Genomic DNA, 21780 nt, shown 5'->3' with positions numbered 1-21780 from the left:
TATTCCTGATCTTTCATTTAATATTATTGTTATAAAAATGATGATATAATAAAGTTATATCTAACTTTTATTCCTCATTTATTTCAATATATATATATATATATATATGATTAATTCATTTAAGCACATAAATTAAAAGACAAAGATATAATTTTATGTGTAAAATTTCCAGTATTTATTTAAACAGTGCTCAATACATAGGTAGAGCTAGGTAGTAAGTTATGGCAATATATGTGGCAATTAAGCTACACAGAATATTCCGCGTTTCATTCTTGTGAGAATTCGTCAGGCTTAATTGTCATATATATTTTCATAACTTACTACTAGTATAATGTTATGACCCTTTAGGCTGTGATCATAGCATAGTATCTGTTAACTGTGGCAAGCGGGGTCAAGGGTCAAAACATTATTATTGTTATTGTATTCTTATTAATTGATTTGAGCGATGGATGGTCGCTGGATCAGTTATTATGATTAGAAGAATAAACAATTAAATTGAGGAAGAAATGATTGACGTGTAAATCGCAAAAGGAATGCGAAAATAGAAAATAGAGGTAAACATTCTTTTGGATTTGGATAAACAAACTAGATGGAAACATGTTGGTCTGAGACACGTAATTAGGTGACGTGGGAGAACACGTGATGTAGCTAGTTTTGAAGAGATTGAGAGAGTTGAGGATTGACCATCAGAGCAGACAGACGTCTAGACAGGGGTGGACAAACAGCTAGGAGCGGGCTGTATGAACAGAAAATGTAGACTAACTGCAGATCCTGTGAAAACCATTTGAGACAACTGTAATAAATTTATATTACAAAAATATAAAGAGTTGTTTTAATGGTTTCACAAATAAGAACAGTTGTCTCAATTATATGGTGCTGATCGCTTCATGGTTGTCACGGAGCAGCGGGAAGATACAGAAGAACTCCTCAAGAAAAAAGGTATGAAGCATATATTATTCTTCTTATATATGAACTGTAAAAATATCTGTGTGATAAGTCTGATACAACATGACTCGGTTTACATGTCAATATCATGTCCCCTGGCTAACAACATACATACGATTTATACGTTTATTATCTGTCTGTTAAAAGAACAATAGCTTACATCCACTAGATAACACATGACACATTTTAATATATCATCTCCTCCAATATAAACCAATATACAACACTACTATATATATATATATATATATATATAATAAATAAATATATATATATATATATATATATATATATATATATATAATAAATAAATATATATATATATATATATATATATATATATATATATATATATATATATTAGTATGTGCATGCATAATTTCCTTTATGATAATTTCCTCTGTTGTTTTTATGTATAATTTTTACAAAAAAAAATCATTTTGTTCTAGGATGAGGAGCAATTACAAGAAATGTCAGCAAAAGTCAAAGATATTACCAACAATTTGAAACATTGTGAAGAGACATTTAAAAGTGAAAAAACTGTAAGTAAAGAAAAAATTTTTTTTTAAGTTAATATTAATATGCAATAAAGCTTGGGCACTTCGTTATAACGGCAAAATTAGAAAATTAATAATAATGATAATAAGGTAGAAAATTAATTATTGATAAAAACAGTTTTTGAAGGCAACGGAAATTGAGTTGTGCTAAATTTTTTTCAAGTTTTCAGAAAATATTTACCTCCCTTGTTCCAGTCAACCTCTTCAGATTCTTACTTTTTTATTTTTAGAAAAACTCAATTTTCACTAATTGTCTTTGAAAACTATTTTCATTAATAAATAATTTTCTACCTTATCATTTTCATTATTTTGAATTCCGCTATTATAACAAAGAAGCACCAAACCTTGAAACTAGTGTCGAGACGATTAATCGAGAATCGGAAAAATTGGAGCTATTTGGGGTATCGGAATCGGTACTGAAATCGGAAAAATTGGAGCCTATTTTCTGATGCCAAAACTGATTCCTTTAATTATCTTTTTTATTAGATTTTGATTTAAGAAACATCTCCCATAGCTTGTAGTGATAATAAATATTTATTGATTTAAACTTCCAATAAGACTTAAATCTCTAGATCGCACTATCACAAGTCTGTTTTTATGTTTAGGAAAATATGTGCACATTTAAGATGTATTTTTACAGTAATCAGGACAAAATAACAACTCCATAGTTATTTAAAGATTTATAAAGAAGCAGAATCGAAATCGGTAACTGTATCGGTTGGTTGGTTGTTTTTGTTTTATGGCATATCAACCCTTTTCGGGTTATTTAATGCCGAATCCAAAGATTTTGAAGAAAAATTTTTTAATAGAATATATTTGTTGTTTTCAAGTCGGTTTCTATTTAACCCATAGTTGGGACCCTAACAGGTACTACCGCTCCAGGTCAGAGTGGACCTGGGAGCAATGGTAATTAAAGGGTGGCTCCACACTCCCCAAAGCCCGCAAGCTGGGGCCTCACCATTAGATATAGTTTAAGGTCATATCCAGGACCCAGGGTCAGTTGGGAAGTAGAAGAAAAAAAAGAGGGGGGGGGGAGCTGTTGTTTTGGTTTTTGGTTTTGTAGAACATAATTAAGTTTTACAAAAGAGAACAGAAAAACAAAAAGGAACATCAATGTTGATGCATTTCGTCTCAGGAAGCCAATAGACAGCCTGATCTGGTAGCACCAGGAACTGTAATGGAGTCAGGAAATTAGTCTGGAATCGGTAATTGTATCGGAATCAGGAAAAATATTGGAATCGTCCCCTCGCCCTCGCTACTCGAAACAGATGTAATCAATGTTAATGAATTTGCATTGTTTTATTTTTTTTAAGAGTTGTAAACTACTGTTTGTGCTTTTGGCAATTACCATTGTGAGAGAATACAACATGGCCAGAACAGATAAATGAAGACAAATAGAAAACCATGGTAAACAGCATTGAGATCGGTGTTGTCCAGGGGGGTACATGGTCTTTTAAAAGTTAAAAACATTTACTCATACAGAGATGTTGATAACTATGCATGTGATGCTAGCAACGTTCTTTTCCACCACAAGTGTTAGGAACAAAAAAAAAAAATGTTAAATTAACACTTGTCTCTGGGATGCTTGGATACAATTTTAACTGCATCCTTTTAGATTTTTATGCGTCTTCTCTGCAGGATGCATGTGGGACCCTCGTGCACTCCCCCCTTCCCCACTCAACAAAGCTGAAGTATCACATTTTATCATCTTTGTCTGCTATGTTATGCTTGTTAAAAAATGTATATACAGCCTGCTCATATATATTGCTGGTATTTGGGTTTATAAGGCTAAGAATTGATCAGTAATTTAATTGTGATCAAAACAATAATGGAGACACAGGAGGAGTTAGAAAAAGGTTTGTTCAACATGTCTATACCATCATAGGCAATTTCAGTCTCAATAGCAGGGAATCAGAACTAGCTCTGTTATCAAGATGCACACCATAAATCCACCGAACCATGTCCTAATAACCAGAATCTCAAATTTCATAAAACCAACATTTTGGCATAAAATGACTGCCATAGAACCAAAATCTTCTTCAATCGTTACCCTTTTAATATTTCAGTCAATTTTTAGTACTAATACATATTGTGAACAAGACATATCTCGGTGTTCGCTTGACTTTAGCCAGAACATGACGTCAACAGCTGGATTATGCCGAGTGTTACCGATAAAATCATAACAACGCTACATAAAAGAAAATAGCAAAACAAATAGATATAAAATGTAGAAATTAAAAACAAAAAACAAAATGTAGAAATTAAAAACAAAAAAAATGTAGAAATTAAAAACAAAAAAAACGACCTACCGTAATTTATTTATTTTATTTTTTTTTTTAAATAATAACTGTCTAGAAAAGGTTAGAAGAAACAAAAATTAATTTTTTTTTTGGCGGGGGTTAAATAATTTTAAGAAAAAGGTTCAATGACATCGTTTTTGTTTTTTTTATTTTATTATAAAATCTTAATTCAGTATGCCACATTGTGATTGGCTAATCAGCGTATTAAGTCAGACACTAGCAAAACCTGAGCTGTTGTTCAGCATAATCTGGCTGTTGACATCATGTTCCAGCTAAAGCCGAGCGAATTCTGAGATACATCTGGTTCACAATATGAACGCGTACCCAATTTTTTAATCCCCACCTTCGCTTACCACTGAAAATTGTTGTTTTTTAAAGCTTTATGAACAGAGTATTGAGAGTAAGCAGTCATTGTGTGAGCAGGAATATAAAGAACTGTCCGAAAGTCTTATAATGGAGAAACAGTTGGAGCATGAAATTGATTTGCTTCAAATTGAGATGAATAAAGTAAAAGAATGGTAAGTTTTATTTATTTTTGTTAAGTATTGAGACATTATGTTGAACAAAGATGGCGGCTGTAAATCAAATCGGTGAAGAATCAATGCAGTCACGATTTCGAGTATTGAGTAATTCTTGGTAACAAAGATGGCAGCGAAGAATCAATGCAGTCACGATTCAGTCATTTCAAGACAGAGGCAGACGGCGAACTGAATTGAATCCAAAGCTTCTGATTGGTTTATTGTTATAACTGTGGTTATAAAATTATTGGAGTCATACCCTCATTAGAAGTCAAAAACATTTTAACAACTTTTGTTTTTAATAAAAATATCACAATAAAAATATGAATGTGATGTCATCACAGATATATAGGTAAAACCGATGTAGATGTATACCTCCAGTAATTCTTGAATTACCGCAGATGGGGACTGGCAAAGATACATGTTATGAGAGCCTACATATGGTGCATTCTTCTATACAGATGCGAATGCTGAACCCTAACCAAGGACACAGAACAGCGACTAAAAGCAGTGGAGATGTGGTTCGTCCGGAAAATCATGAAAGTTTCACGGACAAAAAGAAAAACAAATGCAGAAGTAATGGACTGGATACAAGAGATCCTGTCTCAATACCATCAGAGAAAGATAGCTCAAATTTTTCAGTCATATGATTATATAGGGATGATGGACTAGAGAAATTGTTATGGAGTGGCAAAATATGCGGAAACAAGAGCAGAGGAAGACAATGTACAAAATTTACAGACAATTCAAATAAATTTACAATGAATAAAGAGGGAACCAACAAAAAACTGAGAACAGAGAAGAATGAAGAGCAATGATCGATGTCTGCAAGACCAGACCGGACACTTGAAGAAGAACTGAACTGATTTTCCATTTCATTTTTCTATTTATGTTAAATTCTGTTTTTTTTTTTCGTTTCATTTCTTGTTAAACTCTTTGCAAGAAAGTTTTTTTTTTTTTTTTTTTTTTTCTTATTTAGAAAATCCAGTACTTATGCCGAATAAGGACTGTGTTGTCGTCATATTCGTCCAAGTGGTTTACGGAAAACACCAGAAGGTGATCAACAAAAGTTTTGTGAATTTTTTGTGTGTGTATGTGCAAACACTTGCCAATTCTTTTAATGAAAAATATATATTATTTCTGTCAGTCCAAAGATAATTTTTTCAATGAAAAATATATATTATTTCTGTCAGTCCAAAGATAATTTTTTCAATGAAAAATATATATTATTTCTGTCAGTTCAAAGATAATTTTTTCAATGAAAAATATATATTATTTCTGTCAGTTCAAATATAATTCAATGGTGATAAAAATTTGTAATTTTACCTTACAGTTCAATCTGACCGAGGAAATAATATAATTAAAAATGAGCTAAAGAACTTCTCACACTTGCCAGTATCGGTTATAGTCAGCAAATGTAAACTTCTGGTGTAGCACTACTAGAAGTGGTGACAAAGTAAATCAGTTCCTTCACTTTTATTGTTTTTCAGTATTTCTATTATGAAGCGATTTATTGAAATAAAAGAAAAGGACATTATTTTAAAAATAAAAGGTTTTTATTTGAATTCATATGATAAATATATGTTTATGAAAGTATAAAATTATTGAAATTAAAATAACAAATGAATTTATTTAAATCAAAATAACAAAATTTCAAACATCATAAAAAGAACGTATCCAATACATAATAGTTGGCTTTGATTCTCTACTGCCACAGGAATTCTTGCAGATGACTATCGAAAAAGACTGATTAAAAATTAAATTAATTAAAAAGACTAATACAAAACTTAACAAAAAACCTCAATTAGCAATAAATGTTCTTTATTGAATTGTAATTGTGTTTATTTTAAGAGTTTTAAATTTGATACATGCTGACATAATCATCAAATCATTCCCAACCCTCCGAGACAAGATCATCTTGTAGGCAATCAAGGGACGATCATTTCAAATCTGATAATTCAAGATTATAAAATGAAACAATAATTCTGGTATAAATCAACTGTCATTTGATTTATATTTTCTTTATGGAGAAGATAAAAACCATTTGAGGATATTTCAGACATTTATCTCTGCATCATGGAAAACAGCAAGTTATTTCTTTTGACTCTTCTGAACGTTTCGGGAAGGAAGTGGAGCAGTGACCAAGTTGATTTAGTTAGCAATAATGAGTGCAGTCATGAACATATTTCCTTTTGTGCTTAGGACTTGCTCTTTTAAATGGGCTAGTATCTTTGTGGTTATAGACTATTTTAGAAGTTATGTGAGGGATTATACAATACTAGCAAGACCCATGTAGCGGCATGGCCCAGTGAAAATATGACAAAAAGTCAGAACAGATTAGGCCCCTTCCCTTAAAAATAAACTAAATAGTGGTTGTCAACCGTGGCCAAAATACAATCATCTGGCTCACACTGTTACTGGTACTGACATCCAGTTGCGGGCACTGGTTGGTTACTGGTTGTTATGATAGTGATTGACAGTGATTTTCAGATGGTTACTAACACTTCTGGACAGGAGTGGGTACTGGCTGGCAAATCAGCTGTTTTTAATTGTCAAGCACTGTCATGATCAAGAGCACCATCTCTTGGTCACTGCTGCCGGTGCTGCCAAGCATTGCTTATATAAGTTAATTATTATTGTTTTGATGTGATTCTTTGAATGTAGAGAGTATATCTGTGGTCAGTGGCAGTCACAGTTGGGTAGTGGAGAGTAGTTGCTTCCTTTACAGTTATTTTTTGTTGGCTGCACCTGTTGCTGAAAGGCGAACATGACCAATGTGATGTTTTGTTCCCAACAAGTAGCACCTTATACTTATGCAGAATATGGACCATCCTATTTGTTAGCTGATGGTCAATTTAAATGTAACTGTATACGGTATTGTGTATAAGAATTTAAAGTCCATAATAGTTAAACAAATCTGTTTTTATTATTTCATTGCAGCCCATATTCTGTGCACATATTCAATTTGACAGTGAATAGGACAGCTGCAGAAAAATAAATAAATAACGAAAAAGACATCTCCTCCCCAACGAAAAAAATCCAAAACATCTATAATATAAATCTCACCTGTCTGTTTAGATATATATATATGTATGTATGTCTGTCTGCCTAAAACTTTTGACAGAGGCGACAGATTTTCATGAGATCAGTACCGTTTTGAAGCTTGAGCTTTCGGACAACAAATATCGAAAAATTGGCCCAAAACATTAGTTCCTTCACCCTCAACTGGGCATGTTTTTACAAGGAGGGGTCGCTTTTTTTGCTGATATTTGCAAAAGTCATCCCTTCTTTTCGATTGACTAGCCTTAATTTAAACCTTCGCTATTTCCAATTTGTCGATGGACGCAATGACAAAGCCGTCATGTTTTGTTTTTTCACATTCTTTTCCTCCTTCGTGGTAAGGGTTTGAGCCTGTCTGCCTACTACCAGGATTTTTGTTTTTGCTCAACACACACCTTCAAACACCCGGACAATGCTGGGCACCCAGGCTAGTGTAAAATAAAGTCGAAGGAAAAATTAGAAAATTCTTGAATAAGAAAAGTTAATTTGTCAAAGCGGAATTGAAAAAAATCTGGAGATGTCCTTGTAATCTGAGGTAAATTTAGTTTGGATGTGTGCGTTACCAAAAAACAGCAAATAATTTTTTATTGTTTACATTTCTTTGAATAAAGATTTTTGTTCTAACACTTGTGTTATCATGAAACAATAAACTGAGCAAAATGTTTTTTTTTTGTTTTCGGAAACAAAATATTTCCATAAGAATATATTTTAAATATTAAAAAAAAAATGTTATAACACAACTGTTAAAACACAAAGAATTTTTTTGAATAAAATATTTCTATATGGTTTCAATCAACAATACTAGTGACATATGAATATGAGGAAATGCACACACACGCACATAAACACATGAACTATGTTTTGCTCTCTTTCTCTTTTGATGTCTGTCTTATATCTCTCTCTCGCTCTCTTTTTCTCTTCTCTTTCTCTTTTTCTCTCTTTCTCTTTTTCTCTTTCTCTCTCTTTCTGTCTAGCAAAAGCATATGTGTTAATGGAAATGTAAGAAGCATCTAAGAAAAAAAAGTCGAGATAAATGTTATGTGAATGAAAGGGAACAAAGTTTTCACTAATAATTGATATTCTGAATGAATAGAATGAAGCGGCTATGTTGAATCAAACAAAGATGCATTCTCTAGTGTTTTGCAAATATAAAACCTGGAATAACGGATTATGTTTGTTCAGCCAATGGAAGTGTTGACGTGAAAATAACAGGGAGCGATCATTATTAGCCGATGCAATTTGCTGTTTAAATGCTCAAAGCAGGTAACGCTCAAACAAAATAACGGTGAATCGCGAGAAGCATAGACTATGAAAAAATGGCTCCGGTGATGACAAGTAATACAAGTAGAAAATAATAATTGGGTAAGCTACTTTGCAACCACATCTAATTGGGAGAGTAAATTGGAGCAGAGAAATTATAGCAATATACAGATTGTAATGTAACAAAGTAATTAGTGGCAGAAAACATGCATGAGGTACATGCCATTAGCGTGGCCATTTTGGATTCAAGTCTTGCGCTAGTGTTTCTTTTGCTATGATGTCATTTTGTAGATGGCAGTAATTGACCCTATTTTATTATATTAGAATAAGAAGAAGAGATAACAGTGACTGGAAGAAATCGTTCAAATCTAAACTTTTAAAGTTGATATCTTGTGTCAATTTTCATTGGATTTCTGTTTGAAATGAGAGGAGTTAGAGGTTATTTGTGTCAAATCTAATAAAGATATTCATCATATTCACAAAATTTTAACATTTGTACTTTCTGGACGTCAGGTACATTTTGTTTAGTTAAATTTTAACTTGCTACTTATAGCTGTGTTATCAGCTCTCTCATTTTGTTGCTGAGGGGGGCACATGGGTCCACATATTAAAAAAGAAAATCACTTAAAACACAAACTCAAGAAAATAATAATCCAATACATTCTGTATAATTGGTTAGACTCTGGGTGCGTGTGTGATACCATCATAGGAAAAAACCCTCTAAGCACTAAAGTCCACATCTAAAGAGTTTGCGGTGGCCTCTTTGTCATTAATTGACATCAGCTCATGTTGACCTGCTTTGAGCCACAAGCTGCCTTCAACTATGTCAAAATTGCAACTACTACTCCTAAAACTGTCTGTAACTTTAAAAGCCTTGGCCAATACATTTTGTCTGGTTCTTTTGTCCCCATCACTGCCACCTTGATAAACAATCCTATTTAAGCTTTCTTTTGTGTTCCTTGGTGAACAACTTCCTATACTGTTATTTTGATGATAAACTTATTGCTCTTTTTTTGTTATATTTTTCTTTTTTTTTTTAATTCCTGACATTTTTGGGGATTGGGGGGGGATGTCGATTGTATCACAGTTGTATTGATACACAGTCGATTAGCACACAACTGATATGTAGCACCAAAGACAAACCAGTTCCTAAGTAGATTTTGCAGGGCAAGTTGTTCCATTCATCCTGTTCTTGTCCTGTGTGTAGGTGAGATGTGGAACATCAGGATATAACATTCGTTTATCTAAAAACAAAAAACAAAAAAAAACAGCTGAACTAGCAACTCTTTTTATTCCAGTGGTCCTTTCCAATAAAAGTTGATTCGGTGGAGGAGTTTGGTGTTATTCATGAAAGATGTTTATCCTTTTCTTATTCCATATTCTATTGCAGTCAGATGCAGCCAGGGGCAGATAACTCTACCAAGTCATGATCTTCATCCTGACTTTCTTCCAGATTAATCATCTCCCAACGAAAATTTCTTTGCGGGTAAACAGCCAGTCACTGTTGATTTTTCTTTTTTTTTTTTAAAATTTATTCACCAAGGATTGAACAATGTCGAGGTAGAATTCATTCTAGAATATTTATGGGGGTTGATGGTGGTTAAGTAATTAGCAACACAAATTGCAAACCTGGGTGTGCCAAGTTCAAATCTAGTTCATTCCACAGAAACACTTTCATTGAAGTCACCACTTGACCTTATGCCTAACCTGGAAAGGAGGTAATTAATTAGAATATCTATTAAACACTTACTGGTGGATTAAATGAAGGATTGAGTTTTTTTATTTTTATTTTTTTTAGTTTTTTGTACAAATGATTCACCACTCACAAGGCTAAAAGTCACTCAAGGATAAGATTGTTAGCTAGATGACAATCAACACTATGGGAGGATTGAAAAAGGACAAAATTTTATTATTTCAGAGAACAGCTCAATAAAATTCCAAATTTCTACAAAAAAAAAACAAAACAAACAAACAAAAATATACCTGAAAAAGTCTGAAGAGTTCAATATGGTTGTCAATCAAGTTGAGGACAATAGTTCAAATTTTGTAATTAACATACATAATAAAAAAAATCCCTTTTATGTCTGACCTGTCATTTATTCTTGTCTTTAGTCAATGGCATTGTGATAAGTTTTAAATTTTTGTCATTTTTTTCCCCCTATTTTGTTTTCTCTCAAGTTACACAAAAGAGGTTGAAAGAAGTGAGAAGTCTGAGGAAGAGTATGTGGAATTCTTACAAAAAGTTGAAAAGCGAATTGCTGAGCACAAAGTGAAAATTATGGTGAGTGCATTTTGTACTTTTTCTTACAAATCTTTATTTATTCATTTTTTTTTTTCGTTTTTGCAAAGTTTAATTTAGTTGATTTTTATTGTTTATCTTTAATAGCCAAATCTTTCTTGGATTCCATATATAAAATCCATTGCTCTTTCTGCTTCTCGTAAAATCGGTTCTCTCTATCGCTCTAAACACTTTCTCACATCAAATACTTTTTTTATATCTCTATAAACCTACTATCAGACCATGTATTAAATACTGTTGCCATATTTAGGCTGGTGAATCTCTGTCTGATTTGAAGGCCCTTGATAAATTGCAGAAACGTATCTGTAATTTGATTGCCCCCCCCTTTTCTTCTTCACTGTAACCTCTCTCTCTCACAGATGTACTGTTGCTAGTCTCAGTGTTTTCTATAAATACTATTATAGCATGTGTTCTTCGGAATTGTCCAATATATTCTCTGCTTCCTTTATTCCAGCTCGTTTGACTCATTCGTCTCGTGGTTTTCACCAATTCACTGTTTTAATACCTCATTGTGATACAGCTTCATATCAGAGTAACTTCTAAGAACTGCAAGGTTGTGGAACTCACTTCCTGCTCACTGTTTTCTTTCTACCTACAGCCTTGGTCTTTTCAGAACTAAAGACAATAGGCATCTACTGTCTTTGCAATAATCATCTTTCATTCTTGTTAGCTCCTTACATTAAGTGGCTTCATGCCTTGTCTCGAGCAATTTTCATTAAAAAAATAAAAAAATAAAAAGTAGATAAAAAATGCTTTCTTTTGGTTGAAAAATTTTACATTAAAAAACATTTTTAAACGCAAACATTATAATACTTGGGCTGGTATGATCATTTCTTTAGAAAATCTTTTAACTGACAGGAATCAGGAGTATAATTCAAGTAGGAATAGATGTATTTACTTGATTATAAAATTTTAATCAGAATATATTATTTTTTAATTATTGGAATTCTTTTGATATGAGTAATTTGTATATATTTATTTATCTGCAAACTATTAACCTCATCATTTATAGCTGTTGATTCACGACGTTTCGGCTAACTATTCCTCCGGCCTTCGTCAGGATGGGAATGTTGAATCTTCAACTTGTGGAGAAAGAAGTGGCTTACCGTTAAAGCGGCTGCGCATTTGTGCCTGCAGAGCACAAATTGAGAATCAAGATGGCACCCACATGCTTTTATGTGGAAAAAAGTCTCGTGGAATCTCGGGGAATCTTGTACCCTGGTTCCATAAATAACGAGGAAAGGAAAGCGGGAGGACAGACGATTTTTAGTCACTAAAGCGAACGGACGTGTGTAAAAGAAGACGTAGAAGAAAAGAGTGTGGTGAACGAAACAAACAACGACTCTGTTGAAAGTAGAGTTGTAACGAACACACAACTGTATCTTCAGTAAATAATATATATATATATATATATAGACTCGACAATGGAAGATCACATAACAAAAACACTTGGATTTATAAGATCAAAAAATCCAACCTTGATTGCCCTTTGGAGCCCATGGATAAAGACATTGAATCAGGTGAGCATTGTCTGAAGATAGCGGTTTCAATCCTACCCAAAACCGGCCAGAGGATTAGTTGACCAAAACGTGGTGAGACGACAACTATGGAAGGCAGTAATTAATGAAGATACAGTTGAAGATTCAACATTCATATATTGTTGCAATTGACAACCTGACGAAGGCCAGAGGAATAGTTGGCCGAAACATCGTGAAACAACAACCATAAAGATAAGGATAACAGTCCACAAATAAATAAAATTTAATCAGAATATTCTAAAAATATTAGAAAAATTAAAAAGATTTAATAAACTAATATTGTGAACTTGGTACTTTAAATAGATGTGGGTATTATAAACTTCATACAAGGTAATATTTTATCTTTGTACTTTTTAAAATTAATAAAAATGAACAACATTTCAAGAAAGAAAAATAAATTAATAACTTTTGCAAACAAAGTGAATTATCAAAATCTTACATAAGTGTGGAATGTATTTAGTGTCTGAATTTCTATGAGAAATAACCGAATAAAAAAAAAAAAGTCGAAGCATTTAATGTCGTGAGTAGGTTTATGGTTGTTTTACTGTTTCTAATAGAAATTGATTTGAAGAAAAAGGTTTTAGTCAGAACTTTTTTTCATAAAAAAAGATATAGCTTTTAATTTTCCTCTCCTTTGGTGAAGAGTAAATTGCGGCTCTCTATCAGTGATCTCAGCCATGAGGAACAAAACTTTGAATAACCCCTTTAATCATAAAAGTTTTAAACAAGATCATCTGTATCTATTAGAAGTAGTATAAATAAGTCAAATTGAATAGGGTAACAAAATAATTGTTAAACATGACACTTTCCAATACTAGGATTCCATAAATTGATATTTGACCAGTAGTAATGGGACGATTCCAATACTTTATTTGTTCTGTTACAATTACTAATTCCTTACTAAATTCCCAATTCCAATTCTTTATAAATCTTTAAATATTTAACTATGAAGTAGCTATTTTTTTCCCCAATTATCATAAAAACACATATTAAATGTTCAGGTATTTTCTCCAAAAAATACACTCGTAAAGGATGATTTTGGTTTTAGTGGTAGTCTAAAATCAATAAATATTTATTATTTTATCATTATTAGCAATATCAAATAAAAAAAAAAAAAACACAAAAGAATTTTTATTTTTTTGGCATCGGAAAATATTTTTCCAATTCCTGATTAATCGTCCCAACAATAAACAGGATAATCAAAGAAGAATGGCAAGACTCTTGGGATGAATGCCAAAGTAGTAAATCACACAAGATTTGGCCAACTATTGATGAATGGTTACAGAAAGGCAAAAAGAGAAGAGGTTGTAGCAGCCAGATTTCATGATATGTAATCTATCCTGGGTTACGCCAACATATTGAAAATTGTGATCTTGCTGTGAGGATTGGTTAGTACAAAAAGAGTTCAAGGATTAAGTGCTGACGTATATAAAACTCTGTTGTTGGGGTCAACGATAGCACATGAAATACGTCAATCGGATCTGTGTGAAAGAAAATGTGGAAAAGAAAGAATGAGAGCACGAAAGTTCAGTTTGGTTGCCAATTTTGGGCAGAACAGACGCGTCGAATTGGCGAAAAAATGTGTTAGAAAGAAAAACGCAAAAAAACTTGAGTCAGCAATGTGAGAGATCCCTCCAGTTCACTTGTAGACAAAATAAAGTGATCTATGTCAGAAAATCAATGTCGTGTTTTATCTTAGATGTTCTTTACAGCTAATCAACCAATGACGAGAAGAATCGCATTCCCCAGAAGACCAAGATAACAGAAAAAAAAAGTATGATGAACTTTATCGTTTATATATATATATATATATGTGCGCGCGCACACACACACACACACTAGGTGTATCATGATTACATAAATAGAGACAAAGAGACATATGTAAAAAAAAAAATCTTCCCCTCCAAATCTTACGTCGAGAAATCAGTTTTAGGATTCCGACTTCTAAAAATTCTAGTACTGTGAATTTTTCTAATCAATAAAAAGTTTAAAAAAAGTATATCATGAGAACACAACCTAACTAATTCACTCAATGCGCACCATTTGTATCACCCGAACATTCGAAGACATCACCGTTGAAGAAAACACACAGACTCTATTTTTATTATTTTCCTTCGTTTTAACACCATATCTATATGTCTAAAAGTGAAATTGTGTGTGTGTGTGTGTGTGTGTGTACATTTCCCTACCAAACTACTCTGTCAATTTTCAGTCTACAGACTCGAGATTTGACATAAGGGGTATTGAGATTTGGGAAAATCTTTTTAATCAGTTTTCGGCCAAAAATTTGGCTGTCAAGTGACCTTTGAAAACTATTAAACTCCTCCATCAATTTTGGGTCTAAACACTTGAAATTTTAGATGTAAATCACTTGAACATGGATCAAACTTTTTAATTTGATTTGAGCCCAAAACAATAAATGTTAAGTGATCAAAATTGGGGTCAATGTAACTATTGCAATATTTTTGATTCATAATGGGGTATGATCCCACACAGTCGGGTGATTCTATTTATAAATGATGCTGCTAGGAACTGACGAATCGAATTAATTCACGTTCTGCTACCAACCAATCAGAAACCAGAATTGCTCCATAAATATTAAACCTTTTCTGTAGCAATTTCGCATGTTTTTTCCGTCTCGACATGGTAAGAATATTTTGCTCTGTGGAACTGTCTACTGCAAACCAGTCACCTCTCAGGACTTGTGTGTAACAACGAACCATCGGAAACTGTTCTGAAACTAAACATGGCTTACACTTCTAGAGGTTATGGGCCCAGCGTGCGTCTTTATTTCGATGGATCCGAATCAAAATTCGAATTGTGGCAAGTTAAATTTCTGGGATATCTACAAATCCAAAAGCTACACAAAGTACTTCAAACACAACCTGAAAACAGAAATGACCCCGACTTCATTGAAAAGAATGCAACTGTCTTTGCAGAATTAATACAGTGCTTAGATGACCGAAGTCTATCACTGGTAATGAGAGAAGCCATGGACGATGGCTGCAAAGCATTGAACATATTGAGAGAGCATTATTTATCGAAATGAAAACCCAAAATTATTTCTTTATACACTGAACTGACCTCTCTAAAATGAATGGAAGCCGAAACTATTACTGATTATATTATAAGAGCCGAAACGACTGCAAATTCTTTAAAAATGTCTGAAGTTATAAGTGACAGTCTGTTAATTTCCATGGTCCTTAAGGGATTACTGAGTGATTTCAAGCCATTTACCACCGTGATAACCCAGAAAGAAAAACCCATGACGTTTAGCCAATTCAATGTAGCACTCAGAAGTTACGAAGAAACTGAAAAAATGATCACAGAAAAAAACGAATCCACAAATATCATGAAATTTAAAAATACACACATAAAAACACCAAAATTAAATTATACCCATGCCAGGAATAAAAACCGCAACTTTGCCAAAAACAATTTTTCTCCAAAGAAAAGTACAAAAATTATTTGCTATAATTGTGGACTACCTAATCACAAGAGTTTTCAATGTAGATACAGGACTCAAAATGGCGACTCCATTAAAAATGCGGAGAGATCTGTTAGCAAAGCTACATTTTTATTTTTGTGTACGTTTAATGCTTTAAGAAACAATAATTTTCTTGTCGATTGTGGGGCCATGGCACATGTGATTACAAAGGAATCTGATTTTATCAATTTTGACCCCAACTTTAAGCCACAAAATCATTTTGTAGAACTAGCTGACGGGAGTTGAGTAAATGTTATCGTTTTGAAAAGAGGCGATGCTAAAATCTCGCTAAAGAACAATAAAGGTGAACTATGTTTCTGTATTCTAGAAAACGCTTCTTCTAATCCCAAAATTTAAACAAAATATATTTTCTGTACAAGCTGCCACAAAAAAAGGTGCAAATATAAACTTTAGCCCCAGTAAATCAAAACTGGTATACCCGAATGGAACTGTATTCGGCATTAAAGAAAATGGAAGACTATATTATTTAAATAGCGTAGTCCCATCGAAAACCGCCTGCCATGATCTACAGACATGGCATAAAATTCTTGGACATTGCAATATTCCTGATATCAAGAAGTTGCCGACTGTAGTTGATGGAATGAAAATACAAACATCAAAAAACTTCAACTGATACGTATGTATGCAAGGGAAAATGACAAACTATCAAAGCAAGATACCAGACAAGAAGGCCAAAAAAATCCTATCAATGGTGCATTGTGACTTGAATGGTCCCGTGGAACCGATGGCCAGAGAACATTATACATATGTGTTGAATTTCGTAGATGACCATTCAGGTTTTACCCTGCTAGCAACTAAAAAATATCTAGCCGACATGACTCCCTATGGTGAAATCAAGTGCATTCGCTCTGACAAAGGTACGGAATTCACCAATAAAGACTTTGAACTTTTACTAATTAACCATCATATCAGGCATGAAAAATCAGCTCCTAGATCGCTACACCAAACGGGACTGCTGAAAGAGTGTGGCGGACACTTTTTGAAATGGCAAGATGCCTACTCATTGAATCAAAACTCCCCAAAAACCTCTGGACGTACGCACTTATGGCGGCATCCTATATACGCAACAGGTGTTTTAACAAAACACTATCTTGAACTCCATATGAATCTTTCTGTGATAAAAAAACAAATTTAAGCGGAATGCATATATTTGGTTCAACTTGCTTCGCATATATAGATAAAGAGTAAATTGAATATTAAAGCCAACAGAGGTATATTTCTTGGATACGATAAAAACAGTCCAGCCAATTTAGTATTTTTTCCAGAGAAAAATAAAATAAAAAGCATCCGATATGTAAAATTCACAGACATGTTTAATTTTACAGACGAAAACCCGTCATATGAAGAAGATGAAATTATATTCCCTCAAATAATTAAAACAAACAAAAACAATAAAAATGACGGAGACAAGAGTATCCATGATGGTAAAGGCGAAAGATATCCCAAAAGAAATAGAAGGCGACCCGATTTTTTTGTGGTCGACAATATAAAAGATTATCAAATTGACTATTGCTATTCAATGGAAAATGCGCCAAAAAACTTTAACGAAGCAATTAATTCAGAAGATTGTGATGAATGGAAAATTGCCATGAAAAAAGAAATAGATGCCTTAACTGAAAATGATACCTATACGGTAGTGCCTCTCCCAAAAGATAAACATGTTATTTCTACAAGATGGGTCTTTACAAAAAAGACTACAGCATCAGGCGTAGAACAGTACAAAGCTAGATTTGTTGCTAAAAGGTACTCTCAGATTTACGGTATAGAATATTTTTCTATGTTTTCACTGACTACAAACCTAACGACAATCAGAATTTTACTGCAAATCGCATCACAATATGACCTAAACATCCATCAAATGGACGTAAAAAAATGCTTATTTGAATGCCCCAATAGACTGTGAAATTTATATTACCCCTCCAGAGGGATTTATAATGAAAAATAAAAATAATGTGTGGCGACTTAACAAGTCATTATATGGTCTAAAGCAGAGTGCTCAGTGTTGGAATACAGTATTTCATGATTATATTATTAAACAACAATTCAGACAGTGCGCTGTAGACCCCTATTTATATACACAACACAAAGACGATAAACTACTGATTTTGGTTTTGTGGGTCGATGATATTTTAATCGCATCAAATTGTGACATAATGTTAACTGATGTTAAGAACAAATTAAGTAAAAGATTCAAAATGACAGATCAGGGCAAAATATCCTGGTTTCTGGGGATAGAATTTACTCAAAGCAAAGGACTTGTTATGCTGAATCAATCCAGATACATCGACAAAATACTATTAAAATTTGGAATGAGAGAGTGTAAGAAACGCACTACACTGGTCGAAAATGATATTAATAAAAATCTGAAATAATAACTGATAAGGAATACCGCGAAATTATAGGTAGTCTTGTATACTTAATGACTGTGACCAGATCCGACATATGCTATACAGTAACAAAACTGTCACAAAAATTATCAAGACCGACAATGAAGTATTTAAACAGAGCTAAACAAGTCCTGCGTTATTTAAAAGGAACTAAAAACAGAAGTTAGTATTTAGAAAATCAAGAAATCCCCTAAAATTAGAAGGGTTTTCAGATTCAGACTGGGGAAGTGACGAAGATCGAAAAAGTATATCTGGATATTGTTTCAGACTCTCAGAAAATGGGCTTATTATTTCATGGAAATCTAAAAAGCAACAAATTGTATCTCTCTCTATGTGTGAAGCAGAATTTATCGCGATCACACACACGACCCAGGAAGCACTCTACCTTAAAAATATCCTAAAGACTATTTTAGAGCCAGAATTAACTAAAAGCTCCGTTGTAATTAATTGTGATAATCAAGCCAGTATAGTCTTAGCACAGAACACGATAATCAACCAAAGATCTAAGCATAGATATAAAATACCATTTCATAAAAAACGAGGTGAAAAAGGAATCCATTATTTTGAATTACATATCATCAGAACAAAATATCACTGATGTATTCACGAAACCCGCAACAAGAATAAAGTTAAAGCGTTTTTTCTCAAAACTTGACCTCTGTGGTTTCTACCAAATTATTCAGCCAATTTTTGGTCTAAACATTTTAAATTTTACATAAAGTGTATTCAAAGATAGGACAAGCTTTTTAATCAGTTTTTTTGCCAAACATTTGGCTGCCAAGAGGTCAAAGTTCGAAAGGTTTGACCTTGGTGGTCTCTAGCAAATTATTCAGCCAATTTTGGGTCTAAATATTTTAAATTTTACATAAAGGGTATTCAGACATGCAACAAGCTTTTTAATCAGTTTTTGAGCTAAATTTGGCTGCCAAGAGATCAAAGTTGCAGACTCTACCAAACTCCTCCACCAATTTTGGATCTAAACACTTGAAATTTTAGATGTAAGTTACCTGGGCATGAGTCAAACTTTTTAATATATATATATATATATATATATATATATATATATACATAAGCACATAAAGTTATGAACAGGTACATAGGGCCCAAGCAAAGCCGGGCTGAACTGCTAGTGAAGAAGAAAAATGAAAAAAATTGTCAGGAAAGTGTTTAACGTTAAAAAATTTTGATTTTAAACAAATAAATATTTGTTTATTTTATAAAAAAAAAAACAATCTCTGTGTTGTACTGGCTTATAAACATATTTCAATTAAAAAGCATGCATTGGAAAATTTTAAACGCTAGGAGTCATATATTTTGGAATTCTTGGAGTCAGTGTTGGCATTGTTTGAAATCCTCTGAATTGTACCATATATTTTCTGACTCCACAACCCTGCCTACTATTATACATAAATACAAAATGCGTATGATTGAATAATGGACCAACAATGTGCTTGTTTTCATGAATACAACTGACGGCTTTTTATTGATTTTTCTTTTTTGATTTTTTTTTTTTTTTTTTCAGTTGTGTCTGAAATCGGCATTTGAAGAATCCAGTGAGAGTAAGAAGTTTCTTGCCAAGATGTTGGAAGAAACTTTCGAACGTTTGTGATACTAAATTTTAGATTTAAAAAAATTTATAGAATGCATGAAATGATTGGATGTGAGAAATGTCCATGTTACGAAAATGAGCATTTTTTTTTTTTTTTACTTATTTTTTATTCTTCTGGATCTTTCTTGAATGTATTCTGTCAATAGAAATGTTATACATGTCCACCAACATTTTAAAACATTTTGCTTTGATTTGACTTTTTTTATACACATAAACCCTAATAACGTAAGATATTGTATGTTTATCCAGCTCTCCTCAACACCGACCCAGTCTAATTGCATTAACAGCAGTCACAATGGTACATACTCCCAATGTCTTATCTTTACTCATTTTTATTTAACACTACTTTTTCTTTTCCTTCCTTCTATTTTATATTCTATGTCTATACTCCCATTGTCACTGTTGGCTTTAGTATTTTTAGACCAGGCTATTTTTTAGGAGAGATGAAGAAAAACGTTAGTTACTTTGATTAAAATAGTGTTAGTTTTATTATGCTTATTGAATGTAATAAATATCTGTTATGAAGATGAGCATTTTTATTCTCATCCCGATTTATTTTATTGTTTTATCAACAATAATGTTGAAACAAATTAATAAACAATTTTTTATTTTTTTATTTTTTTTTTACAAAAAAGTCACCACTTATCAAGGCCCAAAGGCAACTCAAGGGTAAGGATTAAAGAGTGTACAGTAGTTAATGAAACAATATTGTAGTAATCGTTAGTAGTGGTAAATTGGATTACTTAAGGGGAACGGATCATCAAAAACTTGTTTATGTTGGACTTGAAGACGACCATATTGTAGTCAGCTGAAAAGCAGGCAAACGGAAGAAAGTTTCACAGGTGTGCAGTTCTAAGAAAGAAATTTTGTTCATGGAATCTACGTTTAGGTTTATGCACAGATAAAGAGTGGGGGAAATTATTGATAGTGTTTTCAGCTAGACGAGTGTTTCTCATGAAAGTTTGGCGAGGTGAGGGACCATACACTGGAGCTCAGACGAGCACTTACCATGAAAATAAGAATAAAGCAGAGACAGGCTTGCAACATCTCTTCTGTGAGAAAGAGGTTCAGGGAAGAGAAAAGGGCATTCCCTACTAGGCTACGAAGTCTATTTTGAACTCTGTCAAGGCAGGATAAGTTCTAGCAGCTCCTGCTCAGATGTGGTTACAGTACTTCGCCTTGGACATACCTAGCTCTTATATAGGTATAGTTAAATGTAGTTGTTTGTAATGAAAAAATATGTAGTTTGTAATGAAAACAAAAAAATAATCTTATGCTAAATAATGCTGCGTTGATTTGAGTGAAACAAAAACAAAAATTCTCTTTTCAAAAATGTAACAATTTTTTTTTTTTTAATGTATTTCCAATCATTTTCTGCTTTAGTAGCAATCATAAGGTTCTTATCTAGAATACAATCTAATTAAAAAAAATTATGCCACAAAACAAAAACGTCATATTCCAAAAATTACATAAATTAAGTAATTTTTTTATATAGAATTTTTTTTAACGATTTAATAGTAAATTGTAGCCATTACAAGACTGATTTTAAAATCTCGTTAGTTCGAATTAAGTTGTCTCCTTTTATTACATATGGTGGATCAAAACACAATGTCTCACTTTGTCATGAATGTGACTTTTTTTTTAACTAAAAAAAAAAAATCTACTCAATCAATTTGTATGATTTTTGGAATATGGCATTTTTCTTCAATGATGGACATAAAGATTTTTCTATATTTTGGAATTTAAGGTTGAAATCTTATGTAGCCGGTGGGTATGATTATATATAAGCCCACTATTTA

General features: G+C 32.6%; 1 protein-coding gene across 1 annotated transcript in view; it reads left to right on the top strand.

The window, feature by feature from the left end:
* Positions 1-21103, top strand: part of LOC145285937 (kinetochore protein NDC80 homolog) — a 151103-nt gene extending 130000 nt beyond the window's left edge. The window contains exons 13-16 of the mRNA XM_080134443.1: positions 1395-1487; positions 4181-4320; positions 10819-10921; positions 19895-21103. Of these exons, the coding sequence (XP_079990569.1) occupies positions 1395-1487; positions 4181-4320; positions 10819-10921; positions 19895-19981 (423 nt within the window). The 3' untranslated portion in view covers positions 19982-21103. The remainder of the gene's footprint in view (positions 1-1394; positions 1488-4180; positions 4321-10818; positions 10922-19894) is intronic.
* Positions 21104-21780: the final 677 nt, after the last annotated feature.

The sequence above is a fragment of the Euprymna scolopes genome, chromosome 10 (assembly GCF_053919585.1).
Source record: "Euprymna scolopes isolate OS-2025 chromosome 10, ASM5391958v1, whole genome shotgun sequence".
Lineage (NCBI taxonomy): Eukaryota > Metazoa > Mollusca > Cephalopoda > Sepiida > Sepiolidae > Euprymna > Euprymna scolopes.
This window is presented reverse-complemented; position numbering and strand designations above follow the sequence as displayed.